Raw genomic sequence first — 18,602 nt, 5'->3', positions numbered from 1 at the left:
TCTTTCCTGCTTCCTCTCAGTGTCAGCTGAATGCAGTCAGACAGAAGTGTGAGGCAGAAGAAGCTGCAATCAGCTGCTGTACTTCTACTATCAGTCCACTATATGGAGCCATGAAGCACACAAATGATGCATTCACTGACACATACTGATTGACTGTGACTGGAAACTTCAGTTCATTAATATTCAGTCAGTTCAACACGTGTGAACAGCATTTTCAAACATTTCAGCTAATCCATGATTAAAATCATTAGAGTTAAAAGCTTCACACTAAATATTCCTGCTGAGTTTGCACACACCGATTTACTGGTAATAAGAATCTTCTTCGATCCAGTAACGCTCTGTCATCTGCAGAGGGGAGAGAGTGGATATACTGAACAAAAGATGATGAAGATAGAGCTGGGATGCAGCAGGTGGAGAGGAAGACCTCAGAGAAGATTCATGGAGAGACGGTCAGTATTACAGGAGGAGGAGGATGCTTGTTGTGAAGAAGGCCGATGATCCCCTGTGGAGACCTCGTAAGTGACCGGCCAAAAGGAGAAAAAGGACGAGCTCATTATAGGAAAGTGACCCCCGCAAAAAATGTCCAAATTAATTGTTTGCTCATGATCCCTGAAGTATGACAGTAATATTTTAGTTTGTATAAAGTAAAATTTACACACATTTTAACAAATATCTGTTTGTTCTAAAGTGTTTAATTTTCTCAGTTTCACACTGAGATAGACAAAGACTGACATCTGCAGTTTGGCTTAAAGTAAGAAATCAATAACTGTTATTTTGTATTATTATATAGAAATATTGGAGTACAAGTGATCATGATTATTTTATATCACTTTGTTAAAACATATGTTGAAAACACTCTCATCAATAATTTTGTTTATTTAGAGCATTTCTTCTGCCTCAACTCATTCTTATATGGAGCTTTTTTACTCGACCTGACAACTCAAAGCGCTTGCCTCAGTACAACTTGCCTCATTCACAAATTCACATGAGCACTTTTTCTATGCAAGCACTTTCTACCAAACCTTCACACTCTGACGGATGCTTGGAGATGACTGGAGAACAAGTTGGGGTGAATATCTTGCCAAAGAATAATGGGGATGTAGACCTGGAGCTGCATACTAGTTTTAACTGATATGTAACTGTCTACAAATGTTTTTAGTTATCAACGTTTTAGTTAATATTAGTTATTATGAGTTGCGTCACATTTACACAATCCTGAAATGACATAAATGAAGAGCTCCACTCAAAACTTTTCCTTCATGTAAATGCAGCTTTTTACTGTCTGTGTACAAACTGATCTTTTATACTACATTCATAGACCTGTGAGGTCTATGAATGTAGTATAAAGGAGGTTTAGGAATTTACTGTATATTTGAGTGCATCTAATGTTTAGCCTGTGCAATAATTTGGTCAACTGCAGTTGTTTTAAATATCCCAAAGAAACAAACTGTGACTTTTCTTCTTAACTCAGATAAGTTGTGACATTAAAAACGTACAAATGAATCTCTTCCACTGATTTCTGACTTCTTATTTTATTTTTGGACTAGAGGAGTATCTTTATATGATTTAAACATCAAAATAATCCTTTCTATGCTTTCTTTCATTTAACACAATATATCATTTGTGTGAAAGCAGTGAATGAACTGCAGAAGAACTGAAAAACAAAAAGGCACATACTTTCTCTTTTGTTACTGGAAATATATTTTTTTTCATTTTCTTTTTCAAAGCACACATAACTGACAGAACAAAGATCCCAGCAGGATTTCTAGGAAACTGGTTAGTGACCCGAATCAGTGCAAACAGAACACGAGAAGATCTCTCCTGTCTCACATCATGTTCATGAGAAACAAACCTGATGATCGGTGAGAAGAATATATATGATACCTATTTGGGGGGGGGGTCAGGGGATCAGGGGAGGGGGGTTTTGCCTGTGGGCATTGCCCCGCACACCCCCTTTGCCGAGCTTAAAAACTGACATCTTGTGCACGTACGAGCACGCGCGCATGCACTCTCATGTACGCGCTTTCACTCTTCCGAAGAGGGACACTTCCTGTGGTCCCACTGCGCATGCTCTGTCTCCTCCTAGCAGGGTGTTTTTTAATTAAAGGTTCATCAACCGCTGTAGGCATTTCGGACTTTTCACGGTAAATTTACACAAACAGGAATGACTTTGTCTTTTATTCCATAGAAAGACTTTTGTTGTCAGAAAATCAAGCTGAAACGTCAGTGTGTTTTATAAGCAGATTTTCTACAGTTAGTAGTTAGTTAGTTGGCTGTTTCAGACTTTAAGACGCTGTTTATCTCAAGAAATGGTGAATAAGGATGTGGAGAGAGACCAAACTTTTATCCCTTTCATTAAATAACTGCATCCCCCCCCCCCCAAAAAAAACCTTTCACCTAAGAACAGCGCCGTTAGTTCGCATTCATTTTCAGTTAAAATTTAAAATAATTAAAACAAAAATAGGCGAGGGCTTTCCCAGACATTCTTTAAAACACAGATGTGCAACGCATTATTTAATTAGTGTTTATCAGCCGATGCGTTTTAGTTTTCAGTGTGAATATATACAAACAGGAGTTACTTTTGCAATAGTGTTTTACACACTCTAACCGAAATGGTAGATTTTGTGTGTTTTTTAACAACTGCACTTTGGGGAGGGGGATAGTTAAGGTGAATTTGAGGTCTGTGCTTTGGGGTGGGGGAAGAGGCATAAAGGTTTATAAAAGCCAGCAAACTCTATCCTTGAGCCTGACACCCGCACGTTAGTTTGTGTATTCGACCGTAAATTTTTAGAGAAAATACGCATTGAATTTTGATGCCATTTTTAAAACATAGATGTGCAATACATTATTTTAATGTCGTTTATCAAACGCTGTGTGCGTTTTGGTTTTCACTGTGAATGAGTTACTTTTGTAAATGCAGGATCACATTTTTTTTAATGGTGCTTTTGAGACACTGATCTGAAAGATAAATGCTTTCGGTAGAAGCAGCTTTGCTGGATTTGTTTTTTAACTTGGTGAAACATAGTGCGAAACTTGTAATTTAGTATTTTTACAGGTTTTAACTGCGTTGTCTTTCTGTCTTTCTGGAAAATGTTGGTAAACTTGTGACATGAGAGCATGCACCGTACTCTTCAGACCTGTCAGCTTTGCTCGTTTCATAGATCCTCTGTTGATAAAACTGATAAAACTCTAGACGTAAAATTTTAAGGCTACATATTATTTATCTCGCACTAAGTCTGCTTGGCATATACTATGTATAAAGGCTCTTTCCAAAAAAGTGTAGAGGCGACTTTAGCGTGATTAATTTATTACAATGTCAGTTTTCCCTCCTTTGTCTAGCTGGTGCAAGTTTTTTGTTTATTTGTGAAACTGAGCGTGGTTGTGGACAATTCCGACTGTGCTGTTTGATTTGTGTTTCGTGCTGGATCACTTTCTTTAATTGTTACTTCTCTGCGAGCAGTGAAGAACCAAACTAGTACTTCAAAGTTTAGAATCAGTTTTGCCCCAGTTGCCAGTGCGAAGTTGTGCTGCAGATCCCAGTATGAAAGCTGAGGGTCCAGCCAGCCGGCAGAAAGGCCAGTTGATGCCTCGACGGGTGTTGGAACCGGTTTTGCCCGCACAGAGCGTTTCTGACATGCTGACGTTGCTTATGCATAAGAGAAAAGCAACAATACAGCGTGCTTCTCTGCTCCAGGACATCCTTTCACACGGTATGTATGTATGTCTGTCTGTCAGCGCTAATTATTCAAACCCTGTTTAAAAGGCGACTCATTTGTTGTCCAAAAACATTTCCTCTAAATTTGCAAAGTTACTGATTTAAAAATATATATTTTCGATTTTAGCTGGATGTCACACTCTAGACTCTTGAGCATATTTATATAGCAAAATTCACAATGGTATAACCATGTTAAATAAAAGATGCCCAAGTGTCCACCAATGCACTCTAATGCATGCCATTAATTACCTCTACACTGTAAAATGTAATATTGTGTTTAATTAAAAATATTAAATAGGCTGAACTCAATTTTTATCAATTTGTTATTAGAACTCAATTTAAATAAGTTACCAGTACTTTTTATGCAAAAACGCTGATAAACTCGATTAATTTGAGTTGTCCTAACTTAGAAAAACTAAGTAAGCTGGAAGTTTTGCTTCTCTGGGCGGAAGGATGAAAGATGTGTTTTGAAAATGCCACGTGACTACCGTCCTCCTCCCTCACGGATCAGTCCGCATGTTCACGGTGCCAGCATTTGTTATGGAATATGTTGAGGAAACCCGGAGGAGACTATTGTTGTCATTGCTGTGGATCTTTACCTGATACTTGGTGAGTAAATGTTTACTCTTATTCAAACTGATTTTGTGGCTTCTCTTAGTTTAGCACCAGGTTTAAAATCTTGCTAGCTAGTTAGTGTTAGCCTAGCGTTGCTGCTGCCGCTGGGCTCATGTTACTTAAAAATTAACACCACAGCCTTAAAAACCTTACATAAAACTATGTCGGTGAAATTGTCTGTTGATTGTTTGAAATAAATAAGTGAGATAAGAGCCCAGACAAAATTCTTTGGGAGGTGCAGCCGTTAGGGGTGGGATAGGTGTGGGGGGTGGATAACAGAGCTCTCCGAAAACGTGGAAGCACTTTTGCAAATATGTGATATTTTGATAAATTAAGTAGATATTTGAGCATTACACAGCTACATTCTCCCCTGAAAATATCTTAAAAGGTTATTTTGTGATCCAGAAAGGGTAGTCTGGGGAAAAGGAGGATGCATTTGTCAGCCGGTTGTCGGAGCCTGTGCGTACTTAAGCGCGGCAATGGCGGAGGAGCGCGGCTAAAAAACTTATTACTTTTTCTGGGTCACAAAATAAACTTTTAAGATATTTTCAGGCGAGAATGTCGCTGTGTAAAGTTCAAATATCTGATCGATTTATCAAGACATCACATATTTGCAAAAATGCTCCGAGGTTTTCGGAGACGTCCATTTTTTTTATGCTTTGTGGCAGCTTTTGAACATCTGTGGCATCTATTAATGCCAAATCTAGCCTTTATTTAACAAAATAAGCAAACTCTATGTTACAGTGATTGCACAGCCATTAAGGATCAAATCAGTTTCTGAAATATGTTCTGTTTTTTCTCCCTCTGCTTGCTTCTTACTGTCTTTGAGGCTCGGGACCAGCACTCCTGTTGTTGGACAGAAAGACATCAACTCAGTGGTAAGTGTTTTGGTTTTCCAATATATTAGCAACTGTCAGTGACATTTATATTAATCAGGCTGAACTTTAATCATACTTTAGATCAGCCTGTTTTACTTATTGTTTTGTTTGTGCTTTGGTTTGGGGAAGTTGTTTCTTTACTGATCTTTTCCTGTCTTCTGTTATTAGACTTGAGATGTGACTGCACTATGCTGTTGCTGTGACTCCAGTTAATTCTACAAGACATGCTGTGTAAGTAAACAAACAACAACAGTTTGGTCTGCATTTCTTCAAACTTAGTTTAGAGGGTCTACACTGTATATAGTGAAGTCTGCAAGTTTTCGAACAGCAAAATTTGTTTTGTGCCCAAATCATTTTGCACATCATTAGAATGAAAGTTATTGCCCATGTTTGCATAGCCCTTTTTAAAATGATGCTTTCATGACATTATTGTATGTTGGGTGGTGGTCAGGGCTATCCAGACTGACAATTGGGACATTGAATGTCACCTCTCCGGTGGGGAGGGAGCCTGAGATTTTCTAAATTGGAGTCTGTTTTATACCAAATGCAGAAAAAAATGTTTTAAGAAAGCAATTAAGTTCATGTTCCAAAAATATGATTGTTTGCTTGCAGGACAACAGGAGAGATGAGTCCTCCGTCACAGATGGTGTGGTCAGTGAAGATGGTCGCCTGCAGGTTCAAGCTCATTGCATCTCCAACCCACATCCACTGCCACTGTACTTAAGGGAAGTTAAAGACTTTCTTCTGCACCTACATTTGGATCACCTCGATCCATGACAGTCATTCAGGCAGTAATGCCTGGACTGGAAACAAGCATCCTTAAAATATTACAACATTCCAGCTCCTGTGTTGGAATGAAAAACAAATGTGTTGTTTAAATTAGAGACTGCAGTTGTGACAGAACAACAAATATTTTATTTTGATTATATAAGTAAGTACAAAACAAACTTGTGGTAGGCCTAAACTTATTTTCAGAATAATTACATCTGAGACTTTGTTTCATTGTAAGATTATAACAGTGATGGCAATATAATTGTTTGTTGTTCAGCAGAACAGTGTCCAGTATGTTGGCTGTTATACTTTGTTGTGTTTGAAAATAAAAGTTGGGCTGATTTTAACATCATTACAAAAAGTGTTGTTAATTATTTTTAATCATATTCAGGTTACCACAAATTTTTTCATTTAGTTGAACTTGAAATGTTTGTCAGTAGGTAAACAATTAGTATTGTCAGAAAGTCAGAAATATCAAGTTATTCTTAATACTGCAGACTTGCAATGTATAAGTTGTCCTAACAGTCATCTTAAGTAAGCTTTACTTAGTTTTTTTGAGGCAACGAGTTTCCATAATTCTTTTGAGTTCTGGGAACTAACAAGGCTGTACAGTGTACTCAAAATGAGTAAGTTGCCCTAACTTGGTCATCTTACGTAAACTTGATCCAATTTTTTTGAGTTCTGGGAACAAATGAGCTTGTACAGAGTACTCAAAATAAATAAGTTGTCCTAACTTAGTCATTTTTAGCTAAGCTTTACTCAATTTTTTTGAGGCAACGAGTTTCCATAATTTTTTTGAGTTCTGGGAACTAATTAGATTTTACAGTGTATAGCTGAAAAGAGTCTGTATCCATAATTTGTGGATCTGCTGATTTGTTTTTAATGTGGCACTTTTTTTTCTCCACGAAATGCAGATGATGAAATCCTCTTTATTTGAGAAAGTGTCCCTAAGCTATTGTTGTTCATACTTACTGAGTTCCCTAACCACTTCTTTGCTATGTCAGCAAACTTTCTGAACAGGAAAGGTATCGTAGATTTAAAGACACATCTTCATTGAAGCAAAGGCAAAAAATTGGAATGAATTTTATGTTCATATTAAAGAGTGAAAATCCAAAATCTGCTGCAATCTTTTGTATTAATGATCTCTCTCTCTCTCTCTCTCTCTCCCTGTGTGTGTGTGTGTGTGTGTGTGTACAGGAGAAAGGTGATGGCAGGAGCTTTTTTTTAATGCATTTCGAATCAACTTTTTTTTTTTTGTTTTACAAGAAGTGTATTTCATACATTGGAACAAATGTAATCTTTTCTATACTTTATAAGTATGAAACTAAAGATTTTAAGTTCATGCACATTGTGAAACAAGAATCTAAATCTTTCTGTCACAATGATTTCTATAAACGCATGATGTTTATGGGATAATGTGAAAAATCTTTTGTGGGCTCTAATAATGATCAGTGGTGATTGAAGAGGAAGCTTGAACCCTGGCTCTGGAGATTTTCATGACAAGTGACAGTGCAGACATTTGTTAATCAGAGAACATGTTTTATCATCATAACGACTGTGAATTTAAGCGTCGTTAAAGTGTCACTTCAGCAATGCTGCCAGGAGAAAGAAGTGTTGACTCATGTTTTTTTTAATAGAAGACTTAAAACACTAAACTCTAATTTCTGGGGTTTATTTTAAGTTTACAGAATATAACGTCTGGTATGACAATGAGTTTTACTCCTCACTGTCTGTGTTATGTGTATCCATTTATCATGTATGCTACTTTGCTTTGTGGACTAAAATGTTTCATTGTATTCATGAAATAAACCAGAATTTTAATGTCCGAATCTTTTTACTGTTTTTCTGCTTTTGTTCACTCCAAGTTTGATGAAACCCACAGCTCACTAACAATGTGGAGCAGTCTCAGTGTATTTAGCTGCTTTTTCCCTAAACACAATCAGTTGACTGAGAGAAATGCTTGTAGTCCTCACTTTGGTCATTGTGAATGTTGAAGGAGATTTGTTTCATAGACACCTTATGCTAGTGTTTCCTACACTTAATCCACCACTACTATGTTCTATTTAAACCCAGATTCCTTTTATAGTTTGCAGTGAAATTTGTTAAACCGTTGCTTAATGGGACAGCAGTACAAGTCAATCTTTCCTAACACATTGTAGATAAGTTTATCGCTGGACAACACAGCTAGCAGTCTCACACACTCTTTAGGTTTTTGAAGTTTTGTGTGTAATGGTTTATTCTATCAAACCTTACCCTTTTCTCCCAGTATCACAACAGTATGACTCCCAAAGTACGGCTCAGTAAACAAACAAGGACTCTGAAGTCAGAACAGAAAGATACAGTTGGAAGATGAATGATTGTGTTTTTATGATGCGTAGTAAACTACCCCGTCTTCTTTTTCTCTGTGTTGTTGTTCTTGTGTGTGTGTGTATGCTTTTAAAAGTCAAAGTATACATTAGCCACACTTACAAAAAACATTTTGAATTTCATTTAGAACTGAGATTCTACGTTGTAAGCAGAAATCTTATGCTCAGCCAGAAGCGTGTTTCCCCACTTTCACAATGCTGAGGTGTCAAATCCACAACCCCCAACAGATGGTTTGTCACACACTGGGTTCAAACACTCAAAAAGCAACACAACAGCAGGTTCATGAAGGACAAGCCCCCCTTTATTTGCACAGCCTCACACACTATAGATTTTTAAAGTTGTGGTGTACAATGGTTTAGCCACAGATGTGACTTCTACTTTTGATAAAGATCACTCCACATGCATATTTCTTAAGAAATGAAGCGTCTTTATTAAGCTCTTATTTATACATGTCTACACAATAATAGACACCGTGTGCTCTGTGACATTATAGTCTTCTACTTCAGCTTCCATTGGTTTGCATTTTCAACTCCCAACCTTTCAGGTTGTTATGAACGACTTATATTTCTAACATTTTGTGATGTAAAAGTGAATCATGCAGCTTTTTTATTTTCTGTCTGATGGAAGGACTTAAGACACGAGTTATTTAAACAATTCTAAATGACAGTGTGACGGCCATAGTACTTTATGCGGGTCAAATATGTTAAGGATAATGTTTCTCAATGTAACATGGCAAAGAACTTTTGGTTAGGATACAACATTTTGTAAACAGTTACCTCAGAACCTGTACTGTCAGACCTATGTATGTAAGGTTAAACTTTCCACAGTACATCCACTTAAGTAAGTAACCAAACACATAAAGTCACCCTCACCAATAATCGACTGTTCCTTGAAAAAGGTAGCACAAACAGACAACTGACTCAGCAATGATAAGTAGAACTACCTGAGGCTGATACTCAAGCAGAAGAAAATTAAAAGTTGTTGTGTTTTTATGGCTCGAAAGATTGAAGAAAAATATGTTTAATAATTCAACAAGAGCCGCACCTTCAACACATGTACATTCAAATTTTGGAACAGGCTCAACATTGCTGTTGTTCAATAGTTTTTATCCACTCTCAAAAGTCATTTTATGACTTTAATATTTCCAGCTGATAAGGAGACTTACAGCATTTCAAATGTGCGTCCAAATGCTTTAAACATCCGCATTGTCTGTAACAACACCATCAAACTGCAGAGCATTGTTTTTACTCAAATTCAGCATTTTCTGATGAAAATTTAGCTGCTTTTTTTTTTTCCACTGTAACACCCCCTCAGTGCCATTTTTTTAGGATGATATTCTTGGAGATTCATTTTATATATATATATATATATATATATATATATATATATATATATATATATATATATATATATATATATATATATATATATATATATATATATATATATATATATATATATATATATATATATATATATATATATATTTTTATGCTTTTGGAGTGAGGGTATCTAATACGCACGTTGTCACTGTGTTTTGTACTACCAACTGTGAGGGCTCTGCTTTTACTTTGAGAAGTCTGGTTTTATTTTGTCTCGTGAGTGTGTGTGTTTTTCAAAGGAGATCTTCATCAGTTTCATTTTGTTACCACAAACTTTGTGTAAAGTTCACAACAGAGGTAAAGAGATTTAAACACACCAGTTTAAGGAGGCATGCAGGGTTTTGGACCAGTTGCACAGGAGAGGTGAAGAAGAGAGTGTCAGCGGAGATGTGCAACAGAAGCAGAGGGAACATTTTAAAAGATGATAAATGGCAGATTTAGATGATTACGAATTATGTTGACAAGATTAAAAGACATGTCCGTCAGAGTTCAGCAACATTTCAGTTTGATTAAATTAAAGTTGTTGTTTTTTTGGTTTTTTTGTTTTTTTTTTAAACTACACAGGGTTTATTTTCTCCTTTGATAGTAATCATATTGAACATGTCAGTGATGGAAACAAAAATATAAAGAAAAATGCTAAACGCGTGTCTAATTAAACTGTTCCTGTGAACCATAAATCATCCTTTAGTATGTTCGGTGTTACAAACTTGAAAAAGCACAGAAAAGATCATCGGACATTAATCTAATCAGTTTTCAGCCTTCATTCATATTGAAATGTTGAAATCTTTCCTGCTAGACTGAAGTGTAGCGTTTGATACCGTTGGCCATTACATTTTATTACATCTATTATTAAATGGAGAGTCCTCTTCACACACTGAAGTCAATTATGAAGCTCCACGGCTTCTGTGCAAAGACTAGTTCTGTTTACATTATACTTGCTTTAGAAGGCATAGCATATATTTTTACTGCTATTCACAGGAACAGTTTAATTAGACACACACACACACACACACACACACAGGGAGAGAGAGAGAGAGATCATTAATACAAAAGATTGCAGCAGATTTTGGATTTTCACTCTTTAATATGAACATAAAATTCATTCCAATTTTTTGCCTTTGCTTCAATGAAGATGTGTCTTTAAATCTACGATGCCTTTCCTGTTCAGAAAGTTTGCTGACATAGCAAAGAAGTGGTTAGGGAACTCAGTAAGTATGAACAACAATAGCTTAGGGACACTTTCTCAAATAAAGAGGATTTCATCATCTGCATTTCGTGGAAAAAAAAGTGCCACATTAAAAACAAATCAGCAGATCCACAAATTATGGATACAGACTCTTTTCAGCTATAGAGGTAATTAATGGCATGCATTAGAGTGCATTGGTGGACACTTGGGCATCTTTTATTTAACATGGTTATACCATTGTGAATTTTGCTATATAAATATGCTCAAGAGTCTAGAGTGTGACATCCAGCTAAAATCGAAAATATATATTTTTAAATCAGTAACTTTGCAAATTTAGAGGAAATGTTTTTGGACAACAAATGAGTCGCCTTTTAAACAGGGTTTGAATAATTAGCGCTGACAGACAGACATACATACATACCGTGTGAAAGGATGTCCTGGAGCAGAGAACACGCTGTATTGTTGCTTTTCTCTTATGCATAAGCAACGCCAGTATGTCAGAAACGCTCTGTGCGGGCAAAACCGGTTCCAATGCCCATCGAGGCATCAACTGGCCTTTCTGCCGGCTGGCTGGACCCTCAGCTTTCATACTGGGATCTGCAGCACAACTTCGCACTGGCCACTGGGGCAAAACTGATTCTAAACTTTGAAGTACTAGTTTGGTTCTTCACTGCTCGCAGAGAAGTAACAATTAAAGAAAGTGATCCAGCACGAAACACAAATCAAACAGCACAGTCGGAATTGTCCACAACCACACTCAGTTTCACAAATAAACAAAAAACTTGCACCAGCTAGACAAAGGAGGGAAAACTGACATTGTAATAAATTAATCACGCTAAAGTCGCCTCTACACTTTTTTGGAAAGAGCCTTTATACATAGTATATGCCAAGCAGACTTAGTGCGAGATAAATAATATGTAGCCTTAAAATTTTACGTCTAGAGTTTTATCAGTTTTATCAACAGAGGATCTATGAAACGAGCAAAGCTGACAGGTCTGAAGAGTACGGTGCATGCTCTCATGTCACAAGTTTACCAACATTTTCCAGAAAGACAGAAAGACAACGCAGTTAAAACCTGTAAAAATACTAAATTACAAGTTTCGCACTATGTTTCACCAAGTTAAAAAACAAATCCAGCAAAGCTGCTTCTACCGAAAGCATTTATCTTTCAGATCAGTGTCTCAAAAGCACCATTAAAAAAAATGTGATCCTGCATTTACAAAAGTAACTCATTCACAGTGAAAACCAAAACGCACACAGCGTTTGATAAACGACATTAAAATAATGTATTGCACATCTATGTTTTAAAAATGGCATCAAAATTCAATGCGTATTTTCTCTAAAAATTTACGGTCGAATACACAAACTAACGTGCGGGTGTCAGGCTCAAGGATAGAGTTTGCTGGCTTTTATAAACCTTTATGCCTCTTCCCCCACCCCAAAGCACAGACCTCAAATTCACCTTAACTACCCCCCTCCCCAAAGTGCAGTTGTTAAAAAACACACAAAATCTACCATTTCGGTTAGAGTGTGTAAAACACTATTGCAAAAGTAACTCCTGTTTGTATATATTCACACTGAAAACTAAAACGCATCGGCTGATAAACACTAATTAAATAATGCGTTGCACATCTGTGTTTTAAAGAATGTCTGGGAAAGCCCTCGCCTATTTTTGTTTTAATTATTTTAAATTTTAACTGAAAATGAATGCGAACTAACGGCGCTGTTCTTAGGTGAAAGGTTTTTTTTGGGGGGGGGGGGATGCAGTTATTTAATGAAAGGGATAAAAGTTTGGTCTCTCTCCACATCCTTATTCACCATTTCTTGAGATAAACAGCGTCTTAAAGTCTGAAACAGCCAACTAACTAACTACTAACTGTAGAAAATCTGCTTATAAAACACACTGACGTTTCAGCTTGATTTTCTGACAACAAAAGTCTTTCTATGGAATAAAAGACAAAGTCATTCCTGTTTGTGTAAATTTACCGTGAAAAGCCCGAAATGCCTACAGCGGTTGATGAACCTTTAATTAAAAAAAACACCCTGCTAGGAGCAGACAGAGCATGCGCAGTGGGACCACAGGAAGTGTCCCTTTTCGGAAGAGTGAAAGCGCGTACATGAGAGTGCATGCGCGCGTGCTCGTACGTGCACAAGATGTCAGTTTTTAAGCTCGGCAAAGGGGGTGTGGGGGGCAATGCCCACAGGCAAAACCCCCCTCCCCGACCCCTCACCCCCCCCCCGACCCCTCACCCCCCCCAAAATAGGTATCATATATATTCTTCTTCGGTGTTTTCAGCCAAGAAAGCATTCTTCACATGTTTAAACTAGAAAAACTAGAAACTGAATCCAGCACAGTTTCGGTTTGCAGCACGTATGATGTTTGTGAAGAGTCAAAATCAACAACAGGTTATAAATATAGCTCAAAAAAGCCTAAGAGAAGTCAGGAGTTTCTTTGATTTTACATTTTATGATTATACATCAGATTTATTTTATGTTACATAAATAAGAATATCTCACTTCAGAATCTGGTACTAAAGTTAGTAAGTAAAATTTTATTTATAATACTTTTCAAGATAAAGATCACAAAGTGCGTCACAAAGAAATACCAGAACATTTCCTTTAGGAGACTACTGAGTCCACAGATCTTAAGCTCAAGTTACTAAAGACAAACGGTTAAAAGAGGAAACAAAACAAACTTACAGTTTCTCCACACAGAGACACAAACGACAAGCTCCCACTCCACCCTGGACACTAAACAGAGACACAAGTGAGGTATTTCTGAAGGAGGCAGGACTCCACCTGAAGTAGGACAGAAAGGAGGAGGCAGGTTTTTAGGAGAGTTTCTGAATGTTAACCTTGGTCAGATTTAAAGTAGAATTCAACTTGTCTCATTTCATTTTTCATTGAGCAGTTTTGGTTTGTGGTGGGGCGTGGTCTGTGGTGCCGTGCAGGGAGGGCGGACGCACCTGCACGGCATCCTTAAGATAAGATAAGATAAGATGACCTTTATTAGTCCCACACGTGGGAAATTTGTTTTTGTCACAGCAGGAAGTGGACAGTGCAAAAGTTATGAAGGACAATTAGAATAAAATAAAATAAGAATAAATACAGTACACAACTGTACAGAATAGAATAAAAATAGAATACTATATACAGTAGAATAAAATAGAATAAAATATACAATAGCATAAAAATAGAATACAAATGCTATATACAACAGAGAGAAAAATACAACGGTGCCAGAAAGATTATTGCACATTTGTGTTATTGCACATTTGTGGATGTGTGTGTATGATCAGTTTAAAGTCTTTGTTGTGGAGTCTGACAGCAGTGGGGAGGAAAGACCTGCGAAATCTCTCCGTCCCACACCGTGGGTGCCGCAGTCTCCCACTGAAGGAGCTGCTCAGTGCTGTCACAGTCTCATGCATGGGGTGGGAGATGTTGTCCAGCAGGATGACAGCTTAGCCACCATTCTCCTGTCACTCAAAACCTCCACTGGGTCCAGAGGGCATCCTAGAACAGAGCTGGCCCTTCGGATCAGCCTGTTCAGTCTCTTCCTGTCCCCAGCAGAGATGCTGCCACCCCAGCAGACCACACCATAAAAGATGGCTGAGGCCACCACAGAGTCATAGAAGGTCTTCAGGAGTGGGCCCTCCACTCCAAACGACCTGAGTCTCCGCAGCAGGTACAGCCCTGCTCTGCCCTTTCCTGTAGAGGGCGTCTGAGTTATGAGTCCAGTCCAGTTTGTTGTTCAGATGAACACCAAGGTACCTGTAGCTGTCCACAGTCTCAATGTCCATACCTTGGATGTTCAGTGGTTGCAGTGGAGGATGTTTGTGCCTGCGGAAGTCTACCACCAGCTCCTTGGTTTTACTGGCATTGATCTGGAGGTAGTTCAGCTGGCACCAGTCCACAAAGTCCTGAATCAGTCCTCTGTACTCCTTGTCGTCTCCATCAGTGATGAGGCCGACTATAGCAGAGTCATCAGAGAAACTTCTGCAGGAAGCACTGGGTGGAGTTGTGGGAGAAGTCTTCAGTGTAGATGGTGAAGAGGAACGGAGCCAGAACCGTTCCCTGTGGGGCCCCCGTACTGCAGACGACCCTGTCCGACACACAGCCCTGAGTCCTCAACATACTGTGGTCGGTCGGTGAGGTAGTCCAAAATCCAGGTAGTGAGGTGATGGTCCACTCCAGAGTTCTCCAGCTTGTCCTTCAGAACCGAGGGAAGAATAGTGTTGAAGGCACTGGAGAAATCAAAGAACATGATTCTCACAGTGCTCCCAGCGGTCTCCAGGTGAGCGAGGGAGCGATGTAGGAGGTGAATGACGGCATCATCCCCTCCAATGCCAGGCTGGTAGGCAAACTGAAGTGGGTCCAGTGATGAGCTCACAAGGCGCCGAAGCTGAGCCAGGACCAGCCGCTCCAGGGTCTTCATCAGGTGGGATGTCAGAGCCACCGGCCTGTAGCTGTTGAGGTCCTTGGGGCGTGAAGTCTTTGGCACTGGTACAACACAGGAGGTTTTCCAGAGCTGTGGGACTCTTCCCAGCCTCAGGCTCAGGTTGAAGAGGTGCTCCATCACACCACACAGTTGGTCCGCGCAGGACCTGACGACCCTCGAGCTGATGCCATCTGGACCCGCTGCCTTCTTGCCATTAATCCTCCTCAGTTCCCTCCTAACCTGGGTGGTTGAGAGAGACAGTCTGGAGCCTTGTGTTGATTGTGTATTGGATGCTGTTGTTGGGGGTGGGGAGGAGTGAGCAGGGTGAATAGAGGAGGTGTGAAGTGTCTGAGGTGTCAGAGGTGGAACAGCAGCAGTGGGGGTGGTTGAGTCTGCAGCCGATGTTGGAGACTGCCTCATGGCTGAATCAAATCTGTTGAAGAAATGATTCAGTTCATTTGCCCACCTCACATCCCTCCCAGGCAGAGAGTTCTGATGTTTGTGGCCCGAGATGGTTCTGAGGCCTCTCCAGACTTCACCAACGTTATTTTGCTGAAGCTGGTTCTCCATCTTCTGCCTGTAGCTATCCTTCCCATTCCTTATCAGTCCCCTCAACTCTCTCTGCACCCTTTTCAACTCCTCTTTGTCTTTGGATTTGAAGGCCCTCCTCTTCTGCTTGAGGACAGCTTTAATTTCCGGGGTAATCCAAGGTTTGTTGTTGGAGAAACACCGTACAGTCCTGGTAGGTACGGTGTTATCCACACAGAAATTAATATAGTCCGTAATGCATGTAGTAAGGCTGTCGATGTCCTCTCCGTGGTCGTCACAGATCACCTCCCACACGGTCGACTCAAAACAATCCTTAAGAGCCTCCTCGCTCTCCTGCGACCATCTCTGTACTGTGCGGGTGGCTGGTGGCTCCCTGCGCACTAAGAGCTCATACACAGGGACAAGGTGCACCAGGTTGTGATCAGATCTGCCCAGGGGAGGGAGAGGTGATGAACTGTATGCCTCTTCAGCATTGGCATACAGTAAGTCCAGTGTTTTATTGTCTCTGGTTGGGCAGGTCACATACTGGGTGAAGGTGGGCAGTGTGGAGTCCAGTGAGGCATGATTAAAGTCCCCTGATATTATGAGGAGGGCTCTCGGAGATTGTGTTTGCAGTCTGCTGACCACTGAGTGGAGAGTGTCACAGGCTGCATCCGCGTTGGCCGAGGGGGGGACATACGCTGTTATCGCGATAACATGCGAGAATTCCCGGGGCAGGTAGTACGGACGCATGCTAACGGCTAACAGCTCAATGTCTCTGCTGCAGAGTTGTTCTTTTACAGTGATGTGCCCAGGGTTACACCATCTGTCATTCACAAACACTGCCAGTCCCCCTCCTTTCCTCTTACCGCTGTCTCTTGTCCTGTCCGCTCGAAGCAGCTGGAATCCCGGTAGTGTCACACTCGTGTCCGGAGTTAGCGGTGTTAGCCACGACTCCGTTAGCATCATGATGCTACATTGCTGGTACTCCCTCTGTGACCAGGTTAGCGACGTGAGACCAGGTTAGCGACGTGAAAATAATAATCACGCCCGCCTAGTTAAAAACACGGACTCAGGGGTTTGGGTGTGTTGTGGTGTGATGTGAAATCAATAAAATGCCTCAAAACACTGACCCATGGACCCGCCGTGTCTTATTCACACCACACTGGTGCCGAAACCCAGGAGGCGGCACGGCGGGTCCGTACTGGAGCCAGGGAAGGGAGGAGCTGGCCCAGAGGGTGGCCGAAATGGCGGCGGCCCAGCGGGAGTAGGCGGCGGAGGTGCGTCGCCAGCAGGAAGAGCTGCGGGTCCAGTCCGAGCTCCACCTGGAAAGGATTGGGGAGCTGGCGGCGCTGCTCTGGGCCTGGGCGCCACTCCCACAGGTGTGTCCCGAGGACAGTGAAGCGGTGGAGGAGCCGCGTGAGGCACCTCAGCAGCCGGAGGTGGCAGACGAGGCGCGCGGGGATCTGTGCCTGCCGGAGGAGAGGGAACAGCTGGGTGAAGGGCTGCTCCTGCCGGGAGTGGTGGAGGAGCCGCTCCAACCGGAGGCGGCGGACGAGGCGCGCGAGGGTCTGCGCCGGCTGGAGGAAGAGGAGCCGCGGGAGGGGTGGCGGCGGTGGTGACGGAGGAGCCGCGCGAGGGGCTGCTCGAGCCGGGAGTGGCGGCGGAGGTAGTAGTAGTGACGGAGGAGTCGCGCGATGGGCTGCTCCAGCGGGGAGCGACGGCGGTGACGGAGGGGCCGCGCAAGGAGCCGGAGGTCCCCGTGCCAGGGGTGCCTGCTCGATTGGAGCTGGCGACCGAGGCGTGCGCCACGCTTGAGATCACCGTGCTCGCCAGACCGGCCTCACCACCATCAGAGGCCGGTACACGCTGCATGTCTGCCCAGCCGCCTGTGAGCTGGGGTTCACGACTGTGCCGGCCGCGCCGGGTGCACCTGCCACGCGGCCGACCTCCGAACCAGCTTCGCCTGCGCCGCTGGATACTCGGCCACCTGAACTCGCACCTTTCGCAGGTTTATTTTCCTGGATGATTGAGAATGCATCAAGACGAACACAAAACGAAGTTCACAGCTTTTAGCAGTTCCCCCTCCCCACACACATACAAAGAGGCAGTTGGCAGTTAGAAATCAGCAATCATTCACACACCCCCACTCCCCTCCACAATTCTCAGGTAACGACCCAATTTACATATGAATTGATGCTAACAGACTAGCCAAGTTAGCTTCCACTTGGCTGACAGAGGGTTAGAAAAGCCTGGGACTTCTAGTGTTAATTGATAATCATATAGTTACCTGAAAAATACTCTGATCTCATTGTGAAAATCAAGTGAGTTTGGTATCAATGCAAGAATCTCTTTTCATGGCCATCAAAGGGATGCAAACTGTTTAAACTCTGAAAACAGCCATCTGTTTTTATTTTTCTCTGTTGCACCTGAATTCGGCACACAGATCTCCTTTTCACTTTCCATTTAAATTGACCACTGACTGACCATGGGAAGTCTGTCTTGTCTAAAAAAAACTTTATTGAGACCCATGAACACCCGACAGGAACACATGAAGCTGGTGATCAGGATGACAATTCAGAAAATTGTTGAAACAAAAAAGCTCTCAGAGCTGCTGAACTACTAATAACCGACTGTGGAAACTGAATAAACTCAAAGTCCTGACTTTAAACTTTTATCAAGCTTTTTTTTTTTTTTTTTTTTTTTTTTTAAAAATCAAAGC

General features: G+C 41.0%; 1 protein-coding gene across 1 annotated transcript in view; it reads right to left on the bottom strand.

Annotated features, from left to right (window-relative positions):
- LOC134623303 (NLR family CARD domain-containing protein 3-like) overlaps window positions 1-17,755 on the bottom strand; it is a 30,456-nt gene extending 12,701 nt beyond the window's left edge. The window contains exon 1 of the mRNA XM_065469833.1: window positions 17,047-17,755. Coding sequence (XP_065325905.1) covers window positions 17,047-17,755 — 709 coding nt within the window. The remainder of the gene's footprint in view (window positions 1-17,046) is intronic.
- Window positions 17,756-18,602: the final 847 nt, after the last annotated feature.

The sequence above is a fragment of the Pelmatolapia mariae genome, unplaced genomic scaffold, assembly GCF_036321145.2.
Source record: "Pelmatolapia mariae isolate MD_Pm_ZW unplaced genomic scaffold, Pm_UMD_F_2 NODE_ptg000547l+_length_65840_cov_1, whole genome shotgun sequence".
Lineage (NCBI taxonomy): Eukaryota > Metazoa > Chordata > Actinopteri > Cichliformes > Cichlidae > Pelmatolapia > Pelmatolapia mariae.
Note: the sequence above shows the minus strand (reverse complement) of the source record. Positions and strands in the feature narration are given on the sequence as shown.